At 42.5% G+C, this 25,360-nt stretch overlaps 1 protein-coding gene across 1 annotated transcript in view; it reads right to left on the bottom strand.

Moving 5' to 3' along the window:
* The window catches only part of Ush2a (usherin), a 666,484-nt gene that overhangs the window by 474,720 nt on the left and 166,404 nt on the right, over positions 1 to 25,360 (bottom strand). Inside the window, exons 17-20 of the mRNA NM_001302219.1 lie at positions 24,533 to 24,793; positions 22,952 to 23,121; positions 16,609 to 16,753; positions 2,847 to 3,068 (exon numbers count right to left, since the gene is read on the bottom strand). Coding sequence (NP_001289148.1) covers positions 2,847 to 3,068; positions 16,609 to 16,753; positions 22,952 to 23,121; positions 24,533 to 24,793 — 798 coding nt within the window. The remainder of the gene's footprint in view (positions 1 to 2,846; positions 3,069 to 16,608; positions 16,754 to 22,951; positions 23,122 to 24,532; positions 24,794 to 25,360) is intronic.

Genomic DNA, 25,360 nt, shown 5'->3' with positions numbered 1-25,360 from the left:
ATCATCTACCTTTATCTCTGTCTCTCTGTCTCTCTCTCTGTTCTCTCTCTCTCTCTCTCTCTCTCTCTCTCTCTCTCTCTCTCTCTCTCTCTCTCTCTCTCTCTCTCTCTCTCTGTTAAAGAGAGTCTTAAGTAACATCAAACTACTGGTTCACCATGAAAGTCAGCCACGTCCCTTCCTTTTCTCAGGAGAATCACCAATGCTCTGGGGAGCAGTTCCTGTGCAGCCTGGGATCTGCATCCCAAGCATATTCTCTGTGCATCTGGAGGCCATGCAGCAGACAGAAGGATCTCGCTCAGTGAGGCCAGTGTTTATGGCTTAAGATTTTTAAAGTGGAATTTGGAAATGTTCCCAGATGCTGCATCTGCCCCTGGCCCTTGCACCTCAGAGGATGAGGCCAGTGAGGCAGACAGCAAGGATGACTAAATTTATTAGGAGTGGACAGGCTACTCTATCTTTCAGCACAGCAACAGTAGGCGATCCCATCAAAACCCTGTCTGCTGGTTGGCCTGCAAATCCAATCTGACATACTTACAGCAGGCAGACCTGGCCAAATGGAAGCAGAGCACTGTTTCCTGAAAGAAATTCATCCCAAAGCCAAATGTTCAACCAGGGACACAGCTTCTATTTCCACCTGAGAGAGAGTCCACCAGCTGAGACTTCCTCTCACAACCTACTTTGACTTTCTTCTGTAGTTTCTCAATGATAGAAAAATTCTAAGCAGAAGTTCAGGAACTTGGATTTAATTTTTAATTATGATGGTTTTGATGTGTGGGGGGAAATAGTTAAGCACACATTAATCTCAATATATCTCAGCTAACAGGTAATCATGATTTACGACAAGCGTACATCGGCAACCAGTCTCACTCAGAAGCCAACTGTTACTCCTTTAGGTAAAAATCAAGCCAGTGACATTTGCTTTTCCAGGTCAAACTCCATTTCACTGTAATGCAGAAATTTACATATATAATATTTATACAATATGGAATTTAAACAAATTTCCTCACATATTCAACATCTGAGTTTATATAATAATATTAAGCCTACTCTGTGTGTTTATTTCATGTGTGTGTATGAGAGTGTGTGTATGTGTGTGTGTGAGAGAGTGTGTGTATGTGTGTGAGTGTGTGTGTGTGTGTGAGTGTGTGTGTGTGTGAGTGTGTGTGAGTGTTGTTGCATGTGTGTAGAGGTGGGCACTCGAGCTATGATAACGTGTGGAGCTCATTGGACAGCCTCCGGTATGGGTCGTCATAAGTTATTGACCTCCCTTGAGGAGGGGTAGCTATGCTGTTCACACCTACACAGGCCAGGCTAACCAGCAGGAAGCTTCCTGTTGTTCTCCTGTCTCCACCTCCGGCCATGCCACAGGAGCATGGCCTTAAAATCATGCATAAATACCTGTGGCTTTCACTTGCATTCTAGAGATCTGAACTCAGATCCTCACGCTTACATGGCAAAGGTGTTACCCATGGAGCCATCTCTTCAACCTCCTTGTATTTATTTTATTTTATTTTTAAAGTGAAGCCTGGACATAAATCCCCGTAGTTTCTGGAGTACACCAGTATAGTCAGAAAGTACAATCCATAGAAACCAATGGTCTTCTAGACTGTTCTGGAAACAGTAAAGCCAGGAGCCCAAGCCACAGGAAATAAAGTCACGAAAGTAGAAGTTCCAATCTGCTTTGATTTTCAATGTTTTGGGGACTTATTGTGGCACTTTGGGTGATACTGGCCTTTGAATGCAAATATTTACATGCTTAGTCCCCAGCTGATGAGAGGTCAGGCAAGGATTTGGAAGTGTGACCTTGTTGGGGGAGGTGTCTCTCTAGTGAGGGGGTGGTGTTAAGGTATCAAAAGCTCAGGTCAGGCCTGTCTGTCTGTCTATCCCTCTGTCTATGTCTCTGTCTCTCTGTCTCTCTCTCTGTCTCTCTCTCTGTCTCTCTCTCTGTCTGTCTCTGTCTGTCTGTCTGTCTCTCTCTCTCTCTCTCTCTCTCTCTCTCTCTCTCTCTCTCTCTCTCTCTCTCTCTCTGCCTACTGTCTGAGGATCAGGATGTGGCTAGCTACTTCCCCAGCATCATATCTGCCTGTGTGCTGCCATGATTTCTGCCACAATGAAGACGGACCAACCCTCTGAAATTTTAAGCGAGCCTCAATCAAATGTTTTCTTTTATGAGTGGTCTTGATCATGATGTTTCTTCACAGTACATGTGAATTATTTGTATTGATTCCATGTTCCCAAACACTGCCTTAACTGTTCAAGTGTTGAAACACTTTTAAACTTTGTGCCTGCACCAGGAACCTCCTTGGCTTTACCACAGTGCCTGTCTGGAGAATTTGGGTTCCCCAAGAATAGTTTCCCCTGACATTTCTCACAGAACAAGAGATATTGACAGTTGTTGTGGGCTCAACTATGAAAGTGGAAATTGAACAGCCGTCAGATACCTAATGTAATCGTCTACACAGTACGGGTGAATTGGTTTCTTCTAAGTCTCTTCATAAGCGTTGGTGACCCCATGCGTTCTCAGGAGGCAAGAGGCATTCCTCAAACCCTGTCACAAACAGTGTAACCTGCCGTAGTACACAATGATGGAGGCAGCCTGAGGACACACTTTGATCCAATGAGGCTGGCTCTCCCTCTTCCCTTCCCCCCTTGCCTCCTCTCTGCTCCCCAAACAATCCTGAAGGCATGATGTGTTGACACAATCAGGCTACCATTATAAAAAAAAAGGCTGAGTTCATATTTCTATAAATAGCCACCATAAAAAATTCATTGTAAAGAGATATCAAAATAATAGACAACACCTTGGGGCGTAGCACTTCTCAAATAAAAATGTCAAATACACTTACCTATAAAATCTGGGTGAGCCGTTCTGGGAAATCTGCAGTAACCGTCTCCCATGAAGCGGGTTCCCTTTGTCCTCGCAGCCGTGGCAGCTGGGAGAAAGGACTCCCTCCTTTCTAGACGGTACAAGGGAGGTGGGCCATTGACTTCTGCAGGAGGAAGCCACCTGATATGGACTGTAGTGCTGGTAACTCCTGTTACCATGGGAGACCTTAGCTGAGCAGGGGCTGAAGGACACAGAAGGACACAGGGAGAGATGCTTCTGTGAACATCACACTCAAAGTCAACTGTGATCATAGGTGTCTACGTAGTTCTATGAGTGGAAAATAGGATGCAGAGTTGATCTTGAAGATGACTGAATAAAACTTAAACAACTAACAAATTCCTAACTCAAAACATACAGACACTGATGAAGAAATAAGCTTTATTTAATATATATATGAATGGAAGCTGACTTATTTGGAAACTGCTGAACCTCCTTGAACTGTGACCAGTGTACGACCAGCACTGCTAACTGAGGCAGAACCTTTAGTCCAGCCCTGTACTGACCTGGTACTGACAAGGTGGCAGAAATAAGGGGGATGGTCAAGGGGAATGAGATGGAGGGGTGCCCTTCCAGGAGCAGGGTGTGGGTGACTTGCCCCAAGTATGTCCTCCAAATGAATTGCTAATTTAGGATTAATGACTTTAGGTTTATTTCATTGTATTATTTTTATTTTTTACCATACTTGGAGTTTAATCTAGAGGGTGTCACATGCTAGGCAAACACTCTACCTCCCAGCTACATGCTCAGTCTGTAGTTTATATTTTCCTGCATTTGAAATGATATCAGTGTGCACTTGATGTCTGGGATACAGTGAGGACCGTCATTGTATGCCTAATCAATCTCTCTCTCTCTCTCTCTCTCTCTCTCTCTCTCTCTCTCTCTCTCTCTCTCTCTCACTCTCACTCTCTCTGTCACACACACACACACACATTCTCACTTTCTCTCTCCTTCAGTCAGTCATTTTCATGTGGAATTTCCTGATTTTTATCCTAGACTTAGAATGGATAGGAATTAAGCAGACAGACAAACAAACTCCACTCTGAAAGCCAGGCCACTCTGAGAGCGACTGATGCGCAGCCCCTTATCTGAGCTGGTGCAGGCACAGTGGGTTCTAGGTACTGTAGTACCTGGAGCACATCTGGACCTGAGGCCACCATGCCACCAGCCACGGCCTGAGACTTGTCTCAGTAATTACTCAGTGACCACTGCTGAGGACTGTGAGACCTGAAACCCTCATAGATCCTGGGTAGTGGCAACCCTTGAAGCTGCTCCGAGGTTCTGCTAGTAAACGGTGATTAAAACCTTTCCATGTCCCCCACTGAAAGGAAAATCCAACTAGCAACGGAGTTATTGAAAGTGAAGGGCAATGTTCACGTATGATATCTTCTTTGTCTGTTTGTCTGTTTGAGATGGAGTTTATCTGTATAATTCTTCCTGGTCTGGAACTTGCTATGCAGACCAAGCTGGCCTGGAACTCAGAACAATCCTGCTGCTTCTGCCTCCTAAGTGCTGGAATTGAAAGGCTGGACCATCATGGGCCAGACACAATGATTTCCTTTTGATTTAAACAAGTTGTTTGCAGTCTAACACTCATCCCTACTTTAAGCCTGTGGGCTGAATTAGAAAAAGAGGAAAGGAATGAACACAACTATATCCAAGGGTTTTGACCAAGAACCCAAACTGTGTTTGTAGACTTTTAATTTATAGTTTCATTAACACAGCTTTATACAGAAAAGGTTTCCTGTGTCAAGAAACACAGCGGTGTGAGGTCAAGAGCTGAGATTCTTAAAGCATGGCAGGAGACTTACCTTGAGAGCCTAGAAGAACTATTACTCTTACCTTGAGCACTGGGCAACTTTCTGAAGAGAAGCAGCCAGCTACAGTTCTATTTAAACTTTGAGATGGAACAGAGCGAAAAGTTCATTGACTTAAATAGAAAATTAGCAAGTGTACTCCCCGAGTGCCGCAGGAACCAGTGTGATCTCTTTATACATGTATGAGTTTATATGCATGGCTTCTCTTGGTACTCTCTGCCAAACACAGCTAAATGGGATATTTTCACTTGTCATTGCAATAATCCAAAACAAAATAACGAGATAAGCCAGCCCGAAACTCTCGGCACCCAGTTTGTGTCTGGGGATACATCTCCCCTTCGTCATTTTCTCTGGCCGACTATGCTTGCTTACAGGCTCAGAGGGGCAGGAAGGCCTGCCATTATTTCAGTCTCGAGCTCTACAATGTAAGGGAAAGAACAATTAACATGTTTTTCTTTATAATTTGACTTTTTGTATGTGTGCACACGTGTGCATGTCCATGTGTTACTCATTTCCGTTTCCGTGTGTGTGTGTATGTGTGTGAATGTTTATGTGTGTATGTGTGTGTATATGTTTATGTGTGTATGTGTATGTGTGTGTGTATATGTGTGTCTATGTGTGTGTATGTGTGTGTGTATATGTGTGTCTATGTGTGTGTATGTGTGTGTATGTGTGAGAGTATGTGTGTATGGATGTGTGTATGTGTGTGTATGGATGTGTGTATGTGTGTATGTGTGTCTATGTGTCTATGAGTGTATGTGTGTGTATATGTGTTTGTATGTGTGCCTATGTGTATCTATGTGCATCTATGTGTGTATGTGTGAGAGTATGTGTGAGTGAGTATGTGTGTGTGTGTGTGTGTGTGTGTGTGTGTGTGTGTGTGTGCATGTGTACCAAAGGATATTCTCAGGTGTTATTATGTCACCCATGAACTCTGCCAATCTTCTTAGAGGCAAAATGTCTTACAGGTCTAGAGCTAGGGAGAGGATCAGTTAGGCTAGACTTGCTGGCCAGTCAGTCCCAGGAATATTCTCGTCTCTCTTTGCTGGTGCTGACGTTAGAAGTGTATATCTTAACACCCTGTATTTTCATATGGCTTCTGGGGACCAAAATTCACAGGACCTTGTCCCTCCGAGTCAAATGATTTACTAAGTCACCCTCACACATCTGCCCCTTCTACCTTACTGACAAGCAAAAGGGAAAAAAGAGAAAGGTAAAGAAATGGTATTTGAGCCTTTCTGTTGTCACAGTCTCTGCATCTCACACAGATTTTTCTGGAGCTTAGAGCACGTGGACTTGACATTTTAATTTGATAAATACCATATAGCCCTCTTCCACTGATATTTAATAGGGCTGTCTCAAATGAAGAAAGCGTTCTTCTATATCTATTATATTTGAACTAAACAGTCAAAGCTTGGATAAACATTAACTTTTCAGCATTGGGTGAGCCGCATCCTCTACTCAGAGTCTCCACAAAGCCCCAAGGGTTTGACTTCTTTACAATTCTACCAAGAACATGGGAGGGAATGTGAAATCGTGGGTCAGGCTGCTATTCAGAACCCTCTCCACCTTGATGGCACAATCCACAGCACTTCTTAATTAGAAATATGATAGATAGATAGATAGATAGATAGATAGATAGATAGATAGATAGATGATAGATAGAAAGAAAGAAAGAAAGAAAGAAAGATAGATAGATAGATAGATAGATAGATAGATAGATAGATAGATAGATACCTTATAAAGTGAGAGGTCAGCTTTCCTTCAGTCTGGCAAACAGTTATAGACAAGGAGGTCACTGTTACAGGGAGAATCTGGTCCAATCAGTGACAACTGTTCAAGCAGCTCTATTCATAGAGAATTGATCCACCAAGCAACTGGGATGTTTTTGGTTAGTCTCCTCCAGAGGAGGAGCTGGATGAGAGCCGATGGCTTATCATCTTATTGCTTATAAAAGAAAATCTAACATTCCAGCTGTTACATTGTAGCACCATCACACAGAGGAGTCAACCATGGCTGTTTGCAGTGTGTGTGGGGCGGGGTGGAATGGGTAGACGGGTGATGGACACTATCCTACTGGGGTACTTTTCACAGGCAGGAGAGGGAGTTGAGAGGAAATGTCTATCAATTAAACTGGACCTGGGGGACATACAGAGAGAGAGAGAGAGAGAGAGAGAGAGAGAGAGAGAGAGAGAGAGAGAGAGGAAGAAGGAAGAGGAGGAGGAAGAGGAGGATGAGGAGGAGGAGAGGAGAGGGAGAAAGAGAGAGAGGTTTAAAAACAGTTTGCAATCTTAGCACAGCCAATGAAGAGATAACGTTGAGTGAGGAATTCAACTTCAGATGTCTAGAAATATTTCACCTTAATTTCCTATACTACAAGTAATTTAGTAAAATGATTCAAACTTTATATTATTTGAGATTTCCCATCTGAAAATTAAGGAAGGATTTTCCAGCACAATATATCAACAATAACTTGATGAACAATCCACCTAATGCTCTTGAGATAGACTCCCTCATTGATCCGGAAACTTATCTTTTTATAAAAAGGTAGACTGGTCGTCCAAGAAGCTCCAGTGATTCTTTCATTCCTGTCCCACCTCCAGCACTGGGGTTAGCAATGCCCACAGGCAGCCAGATGTGGCTTTCATGTGGGTCCTGAGGTTCTGCACTTACAGAGTGAGGGCTCGTTTCCACCAAGCCAACTCCTTAGCTCCCCAATAATGTTTTATCTTATAAAAAGTCTCCTAAAATGCTCAGCTAACCTACACCCTTTATTCAGCATTTGTTACCTTATTATCTGATTAACAGCATATTGTAATGAATACATTTACACTTGCAAAATTTATGGAGTGTGGAGTCTTAAGCAAGACAGACTCACGGGTCTTTTGAATCAAATCTCTTCATTTTGTTTTCAAATCCGTATAGCAAGTCGGTTTAGACTAGTTATTTACTGTGGCCAGGTATCTATATTTCCAACTGTGAATCCAGGCATCCCGATATGACCAGGGTTTTCATGAATCAGGGTGTGTAGGGTTTAGACTAATGTAGGATATCCTTAGGCACTTTGCCAAAAGAAAATCTTAGTGGAAACTTAAGGGCTCTTTGGAGAGTCAGTTGTGTTGGATGGCATTTTGCTGGGGCAGACATGTGAAGGCGTGTTCTGAACACAGGTGAAAGACTAAGGCAGACTCATGAAGGAACATTTTGCTGAAGTAAACACAGGACAAGGATGCACTGCTAAAGCAAGCACGTGAAAGGACACGTGATGAAGGGTACTTTGTTAACAACACGCATGGATTGGTCCACCTTACATTGCATAGTTGAGCTCCATTTGTTGAGACTCCATAGAGAGAACCAAATACTTCTGGTGGTGTCCTGCAGTTTCTTGCTGCTTCTTCAAACTCAGGCTGATTGACAGAGTGATGTCAGCTGAGACAGACTCACCCATGGAGGATGTGTGATGTTCGAAGGGAGTTTAAAAAGGACTTGATAGACAGTGTGGAGGCTGAGCTAGCCTTGCTTATAGAGCCAGCTGTGCAAGCTTGTGGGTCGCGAGTCTTCCCTGATCTTCACGTTGCTGAGAGAGGTACATATGAGAACTTCTCCTGGTGATCCTGTTGGCTGCGGTCCCTCCTGCTGACTTGTACAGATTCAGCTGAGGCCTGTTGTCTCTGCTAGGTAGTGCCACCACTGCTGATTTGTGTTTGCTATTCTGACTCCACCAAACTGCGCTGCTGGTGTGTCCATGAAGTGTTCGTGAGTGGATCAAGCTGCCACTGTTGCTGAACTGCTGATTTCCAGACAACACAGATGGGAGTTGCTCCAGGAACCATTTCTAAACAGGTCTACTTCCCCCCATATCCTTTCTTTCCCACTACCTCTGATAGAAGGGGGAGGTTAAAGTGTTTAAGAGCCATCATTAAAAATAAGGATTGAAAAAAATTAAAGTTACAAAAACCATTTAGACCTTTTCTCAAACATATAAAACCATTGTCAAGAAATGTTACTTTCCAAACATTGCTAGGCCTAAATATCTGCACATAAACTCTGAGACCAGGACCTAAGGGTGATTTTCCAGGTGGCAGCAACTCTGTTCAGCCATCGGTGAGCAGAAGAGGAAAGCACTTCCCTAGGGAGCCCAGATGTCACTCCCTGATGTCTCATTGACCAACTATTATGGGACTCTAGAAAACGGAATGTATTCCTGTACTTGGCTGCTCCCTCCTCAGCACCATGGGAGTGTGTGCACAGTGGGGATGTCCTTGTCCGTCATCAGCACCCATGTGAGTGTGTGCACAGTGGGGATTTTCTTGTGCTTTGTACCATGTGAGTGGGTGCACAGTGGGGATATCCTTGTGTGTCATTTGCACTCCCTTTTCTCTAGTTAGGTCTTCACTGAGAGACATGGTTGAATTGAGGCAAAATAGTGATTCTCAATCAAAAAACTAGCAAGTGGGCTGACTTACAGGTCTCCATAGACTTCAAGGAAGTCGACCACAACCTCTAGCATTTCGCTTTCTTTCCCAATCCCATTTCCCAACCCCAGCCTTCATTTCTTTACCCTGAATGTGGCATACAGCATTTATGTGTGTCATATCACAGAAAGGCTACAAAGCACGGCTCTCAGACACCTCAAATGAACTTGATTCCTGAACACTGCCGTCACTGTCGTTCAAGAGATGCTAGATCAATTGTCCATAGCTAACATTGCCCAGGTCTAGAGAGAAGAGGACACACTCTTTCTGAACTCCACACCGTACCGACAGTGACAGTCACCACTGTCATTCTCTAATGTCCAGCATTAATATAAGAGGTAGTTGCTCTGACCATAATTATGGCATCCTTACTACACCAACTTGAAGCTTTTATGGGGCCTGTGCAATTAGGATCTTAAACATATCGTAACACTTGCCTGTCTGACAGCACTCTATTGATTTTTTAATCATTTTCAAGTCTCCTCCAGCACAAATAAATGTACTGTAGTTACAGTTAATGCGCTGTGTACATGCATTAAACATGGGTGTGACACAATTTATTATTTTGTGACATATGGAATCCAAGGGGTCCATCTCAGAAAGCATCCCAGCTCTCACATCAGTGTGGGTGTTATCGTTGTCCTTGGTCCTCCGGATTCTTTAACTTCGAACAGTGAGAGACCTTTTCTTAATAAGATACTTAGGCCTCCCAAAAATAAAATAGGAGGGGGGTTGCTTATAAATCTTTTATATATGCCACTGAAGGAGAAAAAGTTTAATAGCCCGCGGAGAAGAGAGTTTGTATTTTCCTAAAGGGGTCACTGTGGGACCAATGGAGAGTGCTTGCTACTATTTTCACGTATTCAATTTATTTCCTTAAACTTTCCTTTCATTTACTTACTTATTTTTGAGGGTACACCTGTCAAATTTTGGGGGCTGGATCCTTGAGTCTAATTCCATCCATTTTTATATATTTCAGTCGTTACTTTAATGATCTGCAGATGATGCGGAGGGAGAATGCAGCAGTGGTAAAGTTCCCTTTTGTAAAGGTGACTTCTGCATGGCCCTTCTGCATGCCCATAAGGCTGTCTGGAAACCTGATAAAAGTCACTATCCAAACGCAGTCCTGGCCCCAGGTCATTGCCCTTACAACAAGCCAGCCTATTCTTGAGGTACATCTGCAGCCCTTCAAAGTGGAGTCGGTGAGCAAAGAGCAGTTAATTTTGTTGTGTTAGAAATAATATCATTTTAGTTTTAGCATCGAAGACAGATGCCAGCATTTCTCTGGGAACAGATGGCATTTCTGTCTAATAGTGCATCTCTGTATTAGTAAGGTCTGTTGTGTATACAAACAGTAATAAACACTAGGTAAGGATCAAAATAAATTTTAATTGTTGACATTAAACCCTGGCAGCACAGACTACGGCTGCAATATTCCTTTTTTTTTCAAGTCTGACACATTTACTTATGCTGCAGAAGCCTTTCTGAAAGCTGCCAGGACCCAGTAGCATTGAAAGTATGTTTGCACAGTCCTGGTTAGGCGTCAGCCAGGATACCTGACTCTACATTAGTGCCATGGCATTAGTTCCATTATGTATGGAGGCCATTTTTTATGTTCCTGAGGAAGGTGATACATAATGAAGAAGCAAAAGAGTGGCCCATATGATTGCTCCATTGGGGGCCACAGTAGTATTATTATTATCCAAACTACTTAAAAAAAAAAAACCTTGCTACTAAAGATTTCCCATCAAAGTCGACGTGCTAGATGCCAAGTTCTACAGTCCTAACCTTCCCCCAAAGAGACATCACCCTTCATCTTCTTCACCCGGTCTGCAGGGCCTTGCTGACAATCTCAGCTTCTCGCTTTCCATGGGCCTGTGCTGGGGGGTCAAATGTGCCAACAGCACGGAGCCCTTTCTCCTAACACCTCCAGCCAACACCATGTCCCTCATTTATTTGGGGGAAGCTGCTGTGTTTGAAAATAATCCTAATGAAAACTCGGAAAACACCCAGGTTAGCCTGGCTTTCAGATGCCTGATCACCAACAGACACGTTTCGCCAACCATATTTCTTTAAAAAAATGGATGTATTTTATTTTTAATCACGAAAAATATATTGCTCCCACCATATGGGACGAGCAACGACTCACCAACCGATTTAAGATGCGGCATATTGAGCTGACCATATGTTCCAATGCTGTTGAACGGCTGAGTGATTCATGCCCGTCACATTGTACTATATCAATTAAAGCTCCTTGAAGTCTGCGTGATTTGTGCCTCTGTTATTAAACCCTGCTAATTCATCCCTCTTACACATCTGTTATAAATCTCTAGGAGAGCTGCATGATTCATGGCAATCTGTGAGCATGCTACAGCAAATTCTTCTCCTTGTAATTAACAGTAAATTGTTTTACTGCCATGCAATGAATTTTTCAGTTATATCACAAATGAACTCCTAAATGTGCGGGTTTTTTTCCCCCTAAGAACTGACTTATATCATTAGGCAATTAAAAAGTATTGCTTTGAACCAAAAGCTTTTAATCAGGAGGAATACAACTTAAATATTGCTTAAGAGCCGTGGCAATTTGACACGGTTTTTGCAAGTGCGAAAATAATCTCTGCTGAGAGGGAGGAAAAAAGAAAGCAGACAGAAAGTGTCCGTGAGTCTGGGTCTCCTTCCTCAGAGGTGGGGGAGCGCCCAAGGATGGTGCACAGGAAGGAAGCCAAGCTTCCGCACACATATTCTTTATCTTGGATGGGCCTTAAGTCATCCGCTGCTCCCAAATTTCTCAGGCCGCTTTAAACCACTCTCGTTGTAGAACGCCATCTTTGCTTTTGAAATAAATAATTGGATAATTAGCCAGGTCGAATCATCAGAGGACTCCGGGGCGGTTCAAGTGTTCTTGTCAAAGGTGAAGCGAATTCATTTCGGCTCTGCACATCTTCCAAGGGCCTTTGATTTTTTTTTCTCCCCCCTCACTTTCTTGGCAGCAGTCTCAGATTCATGAGTCCATACATCAAGTCGGTAGTTTTTAACAACAAATGGAATTAAATTCAAAGAAGGGAAACTAATTGAAGGACAGCGACAAAAGCATCGGGTGATGTGCTTTTTAATATGGCCTGCCACATTTGCATGATAATTTTTCCTTTTTAGCATGGAGCAGAAAGTGACTAGCTTAATGAAGGATTATTCAAGACAGGAAGGAACAAGATGCATTCATAACTAGGAACAAAGATGGAATTATGAGACGGAAACCGGCAACCGCACGGAAAGGACTGGATGATTGCCTTGCGCTCCAGGAATAAAGAGGTGGAAAAATATTTATATTAGTATTCACTAATGACTATATAGACAAGATTGTTGTAATTAAAAGTATAAATTAACATATTAAGAGTGCTTGTTTAATCACCCTGGGTCCTATTCACAATGAAAAGACTTATGTCCCCTGCATTCAAACAAGCTGAGTTTCCAACCCAGGAAAAAAGGAGAGAGAGAGCTACACTCTAGGTTTAGAGAGAAAACCTAACACACCTTAGCTACATGCTTAAAAGACGGCCACTTCTCAGCTTCTAGTCTGGAAGCCAGCAACAGGTAAAGAAAATAACATGGTATTTCTCTAGAAATGGGTCTCCCAAAGGAAGATTTAAGCCTGACAGACTGTGGGAAAGAGATGAAGAAATTCACAAGTAGCATCTATTTGAAGAAGGTCCAGCCTTCTGGTGACTTCCCTGGTGACCAGGAATGATTCTGTAGCCTTAAGTCAAGCTTTGCCAATTGCTCCTTGGAGACCTAATCCTTCAGATCAGTACAGAGCGATGCAGGTATCAAACCCAGATTGGATACAGGACTCATGCCGAAGTGCACCCTTTCTATCAACACACTGGAAATACTTAAAGTAAAGCATCTGCTTCTCAAGCTTTCTAATGAAATGGGCAGATAAAGGTTCACAATCATCTTTTAAAACATAGTGGCAGATAGTTTAATGAAGAGATGACAGCATTGAGATCCCTCACTTATAAGCAGCTAAAAGCCTGTTTGGATTTGCGACTTTCTACCACAACGCTATTGAACGGCAGGCCTCCATCCCTCCCACTTGGACTTGAGAGAGTTAAATGGCCTACAAACCTACAGCTAGTCACCCCACCATTCACAGAAGCAATAGAGCAGAGAGACTCATTCAGTGGACAGACAGCTCTCATTCCTTTCTGCTACAGGCTGGACTATGCGAAAGTTCTGCTCCAGCATTGCTTATCTAGATGTTTAATCTTAAGTGATGTATAAGGGAAGAAACATGAGCATCTTCTGAAAGTAAAGAGGCATGAAGAAGACAGTAGTCACTGAGCCTCGCTTGCAGGCAGATAGAAGCTGATCTCTCTTCTCGCTGATCTGAATACACCTGCAAGTGGTATGCTTTACACCAAAACAAACATGACCAAAAACCATCTTCCCACTACCATCTCGCAAATTACTTTTATGGGCAGATAAGAATTCACATTCCTGACAGCATATACCAATGGCTAACACTAAGCTCTCTTTGTTTTCTGAAAGCCACTGGAACAATTTCTCCACCAGAATAGGAAAGATTTCCACCAGGAACAGAAGCTAATTTAATGGTTTAAGTAGAACCATGGGTAAATTGAAATGTTTATCCAAACTTTGAATTTTCTTAAGGCATTGTCTTGCACTGCTCAGTCCTTTATACCCAGCTTCAGCTCAGACCATTGCGGGGACACCACACACACACACACACACACACACACACACACACACACACACACATCTCTGCATGCCTCTCTTGCTCCCCAGACAGCATATGGCATTAGAGGTAACAAGCCTTATAGAACTTTCCAGATGGGAATCCTTCTCTGATCTCCCTGTTTCCTTGCTTCTCTCTTGCTGTGTCCCACACACGTGTTTGCTCAGGTACTTCCCTTCAGCCTGTGTCACTGCATCCTCTCTATCCTGCTGACTTATTGGCGCCGTAGCTCTCCCTCCATCTCTCTATGGGTGATTATAAAAGCGGCAACATTTTCACCTTCAGATTTGCATGCTCTGCCTCTAGCTGCTGGTAAATGCCATAGCTACACTAAGGGATAGGACGCAAACACATGAGTTTGTTTTCCCTTCTGTTCATCTTCCCCCATCTCACTTAACAGAAATGCCACTGTCTACTCAGATATTTGCTGTCATCTTCAACTTTCCCCTCTTATGAACCTGTGGGTAGTTTCTCTACAATTCTATCCATTTCATCTGTCCATCTTCACTTCTACTCATTGGACAGAGTCCCTTAGTCCCCACTGAGAAAGACTCTGAGAATCTATGGGTATCCCCTCAGAAGGTATTGCCAGAGAAGTCTTGGTCAACCACAAATTTAATCATAGCAATGTCTAGAATAGTGCCAACCTCTCACATGGGGACTAGTACATTTTATACACTCAGTAAATAGATATGAATGTCTTTATCACTCCACCAAATCCATCTGCAGTAGCGTCAGTGATGGTCTAGTCTCCATCTGCAGTAGTATCAGTGGTGGTCTAGCCTCCATCTGCAGTAGCGTCAGTGATGGTCTAGCCTCTAAACTCCAAGCTATGCATCCTCTGCTCTTCCCTATGGCTTCTTTTCTCCTGAGAGTCCTGGCACACATCCTCTTGCCAATCATTCTACTAGATGCTAATTCCTTAAACTAAACACTGTGTACATTGTCCTCAGGATTCCCATGGACTTTTGAATATTCGACGGCTACTTTCTAATTGGAGACTTTATAAGATAATGTATTAATGACGTGCTTGGGGACACATAAGTGACTTTTATGCTACAAATGACAAATTGGAAAATTGTAATTTGGACGCAAATCTTTAAATTTTAGTTTGCTTCATTTTTTAAATTTATTTTATCTTATTTTACATATATGGTTGCTGTGCCTGCACATATGTTTGTGTACCAATTGTGTGTCTATTGCCCATGGAGGTCAGAAGGTGGCACTGCATACCCTGGAACTGAAGCTGAAGATGGTTGTGGGTTGCCATGTGGGCGCTGGGAACTGAACCTGACAGAGATTAGACAAACCCATGGGAGATGTTACTATGTATTCAGTTATACTGGGTATCCAACAGCACTGGATGACTTTGCAGTGCTGTGCCTCATGTGAGGCTCTGGTCCCAGCTATGACTAACCTCACTGCCAGGACTCTCCATCCAACACCCTACCAGAGTCAATCTTCAGCTTGTGTTTCACCTCTCTTGTAGTTTATTCAAGCCGAAAGATTGAATGTCCTTTCAAATTTTGTCAAAAAATTATTTTGTATCATTTTTGCCTAAAGTAGGTAGAATCCACCCCTTTTACTCAAATGTATTACCTTTGAATCTTAGTGTTCATAAAAAATAAGTAGGCTTATAGGAAAAGTATGGATTCCCTATGATTAACACACTGGGCATTCCTTAAATGTGCTCAGACATCTGAAATAGGCATAGACTAAACTTATCAGTACACAAGTAAGCCAGTCCCTGAGGTGATGAACCACACTCTCACGGAATTTGGATGAGCTTCACATCAACTGAAAATTGTAACAAGCAATAGTAATTGTGTGACATAATTTGAGCAGAATTATTTTTCCCAGAATTGGGGACAGAAACACTAGAATTAGACCTACAGACAGTAGGGTAATAATTAAATGTATGTTCATACAATGCCCATAATTCATCAGGGAATCCCCTAACCTCTGTGTATGCAGACAAACCCATAAAGAGAATCAAAGCCTTGCAGAAGAGCCGACAGAAACACGGGGAAATGAAAATATTCTAAACACTGTTGGTGGAGAACGTTGATGGCAGTGATGCATTTGTGTGGTCCGATAGTGTTGATAGTGTTCAGCTTTGTGTAAATCTAGTTGGCTCTTAGTAACAAAACAAAAATGATATGAATCACGTTATAAGATTTAACAAGCTTCCTATTACATTGTGCAGACTTAGGGGATTCTTATTAATCATGAATAGAATAATATGTAAGCAACTGCCTATCAAACAGATGCAACATCTAGTGGCAGGCAACTTAGACATTGCCAGAGAGCCTCATGGGACAGGAGTCAATGACCCAACCCGAGAAGAGAAGTTACCATTTAAGGACGAAATGTCATGTGACTTTATAGGATCCCTCCTAAGTGCATCTTACAACTACCAGGAAATTTGGAGGCCCTAGTTAGATGCTGGGCACAGGAACCATTCTCTTCCTGTATCTAATTTGGAGCTCTTCTGATGTGCCAATAACCTTGGCTAATGTTGGTTTTGTTTAAAACTCTCAAGATAAACCACATCCAGGATGTCTGAGGAAGGAGCAGAGAATAGAGAAGACATATATGAAGCCCAAAGTACAGCAGACCTGTAATACTGATTCCCAACGTGAGTGCATTTCTTTGTATTCGTTAGAACGTTCTTACCTGCTGCTAGCGTTTGTCCTTCTCCCAAAGCACTGGTTACACAGCCCACTGAATAGCAGAGGGAGACAGTAAAACTGTAGGTCCTATAAGGCTTGAGTCTCTGAACGATGTAAGACTGGTCTTGGGACTCAGCAAAATGCACCAGCTTCAAGGCAAAAACAGCAATAATAGTAATCAGATAACAACTGATGTGCTGCACATAGTCTTGGCATTCAAAATGGAAATTCAGACAGAGGGAATTATTGCCAACTTCTACACGGGGAAGAGATTTTCAAAGAAAAAAGTCTCAACAAGCCGAGGTTTAATTGATGATTGTATAATCACACTGCTTTATGGGGTAATAATGCAGTTCCTGAGTGGATAAATGAGAAGACGGAGTTATGGCCTCATAAAGCAGCATGGATGTATGGTTATTGTCACCAATGGCAGAGATAAAGATGGCGACACTGACGTACTTACCATGAAAAAGTCCAAACCAAGCCAACAGTAGCACATGGTGGGGATGCCACATGCTACTAGATGGCAGTGCATGGGAAAATAACATGGTGCTGAGTCAGCCTCTCTATCTCTTGCTTTCAAATCCCACAGTAAGAAGGGAGAAAGAATGGATGCTCTGTGACCCTCTGGGTCAAATCTTACTTACCCTTCTTATCTAAATAAATACATTCAATTAGATTGGTAGTTACAGTTTTGAAATACTGTTATCATAATACGTTTTCAAATGAAAATAGAAAGTCTGAATAAAGGAGACTGGGAAGGTCACTATAGACAAATAGTTGAATAGCCAACACAGAATTCGTCCCTTATTATGACTAGGACCAACCACAAGCAATTATGAAAACTTACTTAAACTAAGGATAAAACTTACTTAAACTAAGGACTACCACAGAAACAGAATCATGAATATAAATTATTTTTCTTAGGGCTACTGATATGCACTCATGGACTATGTTCTGGTGGCTTGGTCAACCATAGACCAGACTGCATATGTGACTGTGTGTGGCCCCTTCACAGAGTAAGAGCTGAAGGTTTATACTACCTAGGGAGACCATAGTTATTTAATGTCCTAAGACAAGCAGTCAAATGTTTATGGTATGTGCCAATATAAATCAATAACATCACCAAGGCTACAATATTATAGGCCATACAACTGTGTATATAGTAGGGAAGGCCTGGTAATGATAAAAATAAGTACAGTGTTGATGTATTCCCTACACTGTCTCTTTTTCATTGTAATTATAAAGAGCTATGGAAAGCCTGGTGAATCACATCAGTAACAGCTCTGTGCCTTGTGTTCACCATGGTCTTGATTCTATGTAGTCACTGACAGAGTCCTTAGGTTTGACATGCGTATAAAATGATACATGGCAAATAAACACAGGTGAAGATGCTCACATTGTTTAGTAACGGATTTTAGTGTGGGGTAGTTTTCCTACAGGAGTACAACAAAATATACTGGAAAAGTTTATCTGGTTATTGACTTCAAATTTATACAAACCTAAGAACAAAAGAAGAGCAAAACTTAAGTGTAAGCAAAAACACCAATGATAAATATGGGCTGTAAGGATCAAAGCTCAAACACCAGACCTATTTATAAATTTACTGAACAACAGCATTCTAGATTATTCGCACAGGCGGCTGTGTAAACTGAAAAACATGCTATTATGCTACATGTTGTTTTTATTGTGAGATCAGTGAAAGTCATATATGCAGATGGAGGAGGATAAAATCATAAGTATCTTATTGCCTCTTTGTCTCACCGAATAATAGACATCTGTGTTGTGGTGTGTGTGTGTGTGTGTGTGTGTGTGTGTGTGTGTGTGTGTGTATTCTCTCCACTAAGACAGTTCAGAAAAAAAAGGCAATATATTCACAGTGAATTAAATAGGTCCTCTCAAAAATACATTTCTATCCAGAACTTGGGAATTTTACCTTTTGAAATGAGGCATTTCAAATAGGTAATGAGTTAATACATCTTGTGTTTAGGAATAGCTTTTAACCTGATAACTGTTACCATTTTAGAAGGAAAGAAAAAACCCACAGACAGAGGGGGTAGAGCAGGCGAGGCAGAAATGTGAGATATGTTGGCACAACGCAGTGAGCACCACCAAGTATCTGGAGGAAGCTGGAAGAACAGCTATAGAAGTCCTGTAGGGTATAGGAAGGAGCGTGGCTCTCTAAGCAGCCTCATGAGTCCTCCGGCCTCTGAAATCCAAGAGAATCAATGTGTGCCAGGGTAACCCACCAGACGTATGATGATTTTGACAGTGGTATCAGAAGGCAGAGTCAAAGTTGAAGAGCTTGGGATTTCTACCCCATGTGTGCCATCTACAGAGCTTACTCTGGTTCTTGAACTCTGTGGGGTGTCCACTGAGGCCCCTCCCCTGAGGCACTGCACCTCAGATTCTTCTTCTCCCCATTTTACCGCCTGCTGTTTCTTAGTACCATCCTCATCTCTCCTGCTCTCGTTTTCCTCACACGGCTGGTATTCTTGGGGAAAACATGACTGTGACAGTCATATCAGGGATTGGATTCGTAGGAGGAAGATGTCAAGTTATTAAAATGGCATAGTGCAGCTGGACAACGCCCGTAGGCTGGCAATGAAGACACGGGTAGGTGGACCCTTGACAGCCTATGACTTTGCTCTAGGGGTACAAGTTTTAAACTTGCACTAGTGGTGGATTAAGTAATCATTAAGACAACTTTAGGGAAAGAATTAAGTTTTAGGACTATGTAATCAGATGACCACTGCCAATGTCATCTACATTCTCAGGAGAGACCATCTTAGGGTCATCATCAATTTAAGACAAACTATACAATCCTTCTTGAAAGCATTGTTCTCCATGTCAATAAAGTCGTACTAAATGGATCAGATAAGCAGGGAATGAGTGTGTGGGGGAGAGGGTCTTAATCAGATGTGTTCCAGAGAGGAGGAGATTTACTGTGTAACAATTAGAGGGTCTGAAGCAATGGCTGGGTTTTAGGAGGTCACGTTTTCTGTGACATCTAGGATATTCATCCAGTTCAAATTAAAAGAAAGGTAACTCTGTCTTGCACCCCTAAATGAGTTTTACCTTGCGTTCTTCAGAGAGAATCTCAACGTTTGATGAACACATTCCCATCCGAAGGTTAATAGTCACCATTTTGGTTGTAACCAGTGTGGGATCAACGTGAAATTCTGCTACTTGACTTGTCCCAGCCTATAGGTTGATATCATTATGCAGGTGAAGGCAAACAAGATAAAATGAGGCCTGTCATTGGACGAGATGGAAAGGAGGCGGAGAGGGAGAAGCAGGGGGTGGGAGACAACATGAGCAGACTTAAACAATCCTCGCCATGCATCCCTGCATAAATACAGGTTGTTATGAATATTTCTTAAGGAATGGCTTTCTATAGGTCGATTTATCTTATCTAGTTGGGGCAGTTTATATCTTTATCAATTGGTTGTGAGTTTACTGTGTGGATGTATTGTGGATTGTGAATTTAATATATAAATCTGGTTGATAAATTACAGTTTGTTGGGTCTTGATTTCCCTGGGTAGTTGGGAGTTTATATCTCAACTACCAGGGGGCAGTTGTTGGGAGTGTGAGCAGAGTCCATGGCAGGGAGATGCAATAGGCCAGCCCCATGCTGGTCTTCTAGAGCCCTGATTTTACCAGGTAGCTGGAACCAGAGAGTTCGCGGTTAGTAGAGAGTCGCCAGAAGAGATGCTGATCAGAGATCAATTACGGTTAGTTTCACAAAGCCCCATGGGTACTGGAACTAACTCCAGGGACCAGAGTGGCAAGGGGCCATGCTGGAATGGCCAGCGGACCACCTGGGTCAGAGAGTACTTGGGGGCAGTGTGGAGTCTCTGAGATAAGGATACCCCACAGTGCCCTGTGGCCCTATGGGTGCTATCTCTAGAGAGGATCAAAAGGGAACCAAGTGCCATGTGGCTCCATGGGTATCAGCACTAGAGAGAGTGCAAGATACCTCGCAGTGCTATGTGGCCCTACAGGTGTCAGAGCCAGCACAGGCTAAAAGGTTATCAAATTTTTAATATTTATCGCAACGCCAGCCCCCAGGCCAGGTTGTAGTGTTGGCTCATGGACTGTTTGGGACACTGAACCTCACAGAGCCCATGGCTCTGCCACACATAATAGTGGGAAAATACTGTAAATTCTTTATGGAAAGAGAGCCACAAGACAGACAATATGCAGAGCAAAGGCACAGAAAGTGATGGAAACTCTAGATATCCTGAACTATTCATTAACCACTCTAAAGGCTGGGCTCGCATTTCAACAGAGCAACAACAGCACATCAAAAAATAGCGTAGGTGGGGTTTCTTCCTCTTGGCTGCTTTACTTCTCAGGTATGTCAAGTCTTAAGGTCAGATGGACTCAAACAAAACATCGTATAATGAAAATGACAATCTAAGATTTGAGTCCAGCCCAAAGAATGCCTCTCAGACCATGGGATTTCTCTCTAAAACACAAAGAAAGGAGAACACTGAGAGGACAGGTGGATTGTCCTATAAAGTAGATACAAAGTTAGGCTAGGAGGCCGCTGATGCCCCCACATGGTGCTTCTCAGGAACTGCAGTGCAGACAAGAGAACAGACCAGACAAATAGTCTCAGAGGACAGACTTCAGACAAATAGTCTCAGAGGACAGACTTCAGACAAATAGTCTCAGAGGACAGACTTCATACATTGCCCTTTCTTAGCTACCCTGTGTGGAAGAGAAGTATCTCAAGAAAAATCATGTGTGTACTATGTGATTGAACTTGGCCTCTCTGGTCATGGACACAAAACCAGATCAGATCAGAGTGTTGGAGTCCGGGAAACACACAACATACAGATTGGGAAAAAGCACTGAGATTTTTTTTATTTCAAATTAGTGTTCATCAAAGGATATGTCCCTCAAAATTCGAAATGTCTAGCCAAGAGCATAGAATGCCCTATGTAGCTGACATCAATGTCCTCTATCTTTATACACTATCATGCCTCTAATACAGGCTAGACAGGGAACTCTACTCATCTCTGACTAGGGAGAACGGGACCCTCTTGTTTTCTTACACCCTCCATATCCAATGAGCTAGATACAGTAAGTGTCTTAGTCAGGGTTTCTACTTCTGCACAAACATCATGACCAAGAAGCAAGTTGGGGAGTTATTCATTCAGCTTACACTTCCACATTGCTGTTCATCACCAAAGGAAGTCAGGACTGGAATTCACACAAGTCAGGAAGCAGGAGCTGATGCAGAGGCCATTGGGGGATGTTACTTACTGGTTTGCTTCCCCTGGCTTGCTCAGCTTGCTTTCTTATAGAACCCAGGACCACCAGCCCAGGGATGGCACCATCCACAATGGGCTGGGTCCCCCCACCCCACCTTGATCACTAGTTGAGAAAATGCCTTACAGTTGGGTCTCATGGAGGCGTTTCCGCAACTGAGGCTCCTTTCTCTGTGATAACTCCAGCTTGTGTCAAGTTGACACACAAAACCAGCCAGTATAGTAAGGCATTTATGACTGTTGACATTTTGTATTCTCATCCTTGGAGTAGACACTACTAGAAGACACAATGTGACCACACACACATCCAAAGCCTTGAGCAAATATTGTGTTCGTTGAACTTATATGAATTACATCCGCATATAAATTTTGACACAGAGTTTCATGTAGCCTGATCTAGCCATAAACTCTCGAGGTAGAGTTCAGGATGACCTTGAATGGCCTCTGCCTTTCATGTGCTTGGGTTACAGACCTGTACTACCACACCTAGTTTTACATGGTACTGGGAGTCAAGCACAGAGCTTAATCCATGCTAAGCAAGCACTGTACCAACAGGGTCACATCTGCAGCCCTACTGTCACGGTCTCTGTTATGGTGTGATAAATCTGGTTCCCCATGACTTTTCCCAAGGAAGTGAATACATAAAAAAAGTATGCATATAAGATGGTCTTGTCAATGTCATTTTGACATCTAAATGAATACAGTATAAATACCGACAGATTGTGGAGTGGTTAAATGTGCTATTATGTGTTCAAATAATGTTTTCAGATTATCTTATATAGTACATAGCTGCTGAAAAGACTTCTTGAAAAATATTTAAGACTAAGTGGAAACAGCAGGTCTCATGAAATAAAATTATAACCACTTTAGTTCAGCATGATAGAAAAATAAGTGAGAAGCATACATACACATACAGGACCTTGAGCATCTGACACTCTACTGAAGAACATGCCCGTTAGATGAACACATTTGGAGATGGATTCTGCTACAGAGTTCTAGAAATTCATAAAACCTCAAATGGGGCCATAATTTAATTTTGAAAGGAAATGAGTTGAAAATAAAAATACCTTTGAACACATGACTGGAACATCTCGTTGAGGGGAACGTTCAGAAACCATGCTGATCTTGTACCCTATAATCTCTCCTCTTGTAAAGTTTTCTGCTGGCTTCTCCCAGGAGACACTGAGGGAGTATGGTGAGAGTGGAGAGACTGAAGGAGCAGCCATGAACACAGGTGCTGTCAAAGACAAAAGCAAGATTACCCACATGGGACTTCAGACTGAGCTGTCTAGTTTCTGAAAGACCCAATTTTTGTAAAATATTCTTATTTTCAAAGTTAATGTATACTTGCTTTTTTTAATTTTAAAAATAAAAATATTTAATCTGTCATCTACAAGGATGCCAACTAGCTTCACATTATCAGGTGAGGCATTCTTTCATTTACAAAATAAAATCTAGAATGGTAGGAGGACAAAGAGGCTGAGTGGGTAAGAACACGTGATTCACAGCATGAGAACCTGAGTTCGGATCCTAGTACAGAAAAAGGGGTGTCACCTCAAACACACCTACAGCTATAGTGCCCTGACGGCCGTGAAGGGAGGCTCCCTGTGGACTAAGTCACCAGGCCCAGTGACAGACCCTGTTGCAAGGGAGCGAGGGAGGGAAAGAGGGGGGGAGGAGAGAGAGAGAGAGAGAGAGAGAGAGAGAGAGAGAGATCAGAACACCTAATGGCTTTCTCTAGATTCTCTGTGTATACAGGCATGCATTCTCTCTCTCTCTCTCTCTCTCTCTCTCTCTCTCTCTCTTTCTCTCTCTGCACACACACACACACACACACACACACACATCCCACACACACACACACACACACACACACACACACACATCCCACACACACAGAGAGACATGCGCACATGCGCACACACACACACAGATGTGCAAACTCTGATAGAATTCTCTCCGTTTTCATGAAAATAGGTTGTGAGTAATTTGGTAAGACATTTGAATAGTCCAGACACAGAACTTGTCTCAGTCCCCAAAGCTTAAGACACATGACTGCATACTGGGTTAAACTTTTACAGTTTCAACATGTTAAATTTATAGCAGGAGTTAGAGGTTTTTTTTTTTTTTTATATCTGTACACTCAACCCGTAAAAACATAATTGTTTTCTTCAGTGCTTATGGAATGTGGAGTGCACTGTACGTGAGGAGTACGGTAGAACGTGAAGAATAGATCAGTTATCGTGATAAAAATGCCGTACGAACACTAGACGTTAGCGCCCCTCCCACACTGTAATTCCGATTGTTTTTAAGCATACTTGGGCTCAGGATTTTCAGTGTGTTAGCTTATTCCATTGTGTAAACTTTATTACCTTCGATATTTGTCTTGAAAAGAGAAAGTACAAGCTAATTATAAAACTGAAAACTGCCAAACCATGACAACTACAAACAAGATTGGGTTAGGTATCTACCCACCGGACACCGGAAATCAACTGCCACTTAGGGGAAGGAACCCCTTCCCCTCCACAAACGAATTAATACCTTATTCATCTGCTTTTTCTGTCTCAAATATCTTCTTTGACCTTAGTTCTTAGGCAGCACTTTCACTGAGGGGTTTTAAAATAAGAATCCAAGAAAATGGCCTTTACCTGATTCTCCTGTTCTTTCTGAAGCCCAGGCAGATGACACACTGCCAGCCATATTCACAGCCAACACCCTAAATGCATACTCTGTGTGTGGGTCCAAGCCAGAGAGGACTGTGCTGACTTGGGGATCCTGAAGCACATTCTCACTCTGATTGGCTGACGGTGAGGCTGGGTGAGAATGGAACCAACCATGGCTCTCAAACACGAGACTCTCCTCTGTGGACGGCCATCTCTTCATGTATAACTCATACCTGATAATTACACCTAGGAGAGAGACAGCAAATTGAAGTGACCGAGTGAAAGGCGTTATTTGGGGACGGGTTATTTAAGGTTGTTTGCTTTTCCGCATTCTGACTATATGACCTGTTGATTCTCCCCACCAACTTAGATGTAGAAGTTTAGAGAGCTGTATGTCTAGTGCACACAAAAGCAACAAAGATGATTACAAACTACCGTGAGGCCATGTTGGGGAAAACTCATCAAAGGAAGCATAAATGCAAAACAACTATAGCTTGTCCGGTGTGAAATACAACATTTCCGAGATGGATGCACAAAATTCCTGCATCCCTTTGAACTCATTGCCTGTTCCACTTCCAGGATGCGTACTTTGAAGCTATGGGGGGTACTTACGAATTTGGCATATGCCATGCTTGTGCAAACATTGTGTCGCTAAGATGTATCCAGCTTTACCGAGCAATAAAAGTTTGATGCAAAGTTTTACCACAATGTGTGCGTAACACAAATTACTAAAAACCTAGGAATATGTGTATGACCCACGAACCCCGAGGTTCAATTTTAAGAACACAAAAATTAACTTAATGGAATCAACTA

The sequence above is a fragment of the Rattus norvegicus genome, chromosome 13, assembly GCF_021556685.1.
Source record: "Rattus norvegicus strain SHRSP/BbbUtx chromosome 13, alternate assembly SHRSP_T2T, whole genome shotgun sequence".
Taxonomy (NCBI): Eukaryota; Metazoa; Chordata; class Mammalia; order Rodentia; family Muridae; genus Rattus; species Rattus norvegicus.
The sequence above is the reverse complement of the archived record's forward strand: the minus strand, read 5'-3'. Positions and strand labels throughout refer to the sequence as shown.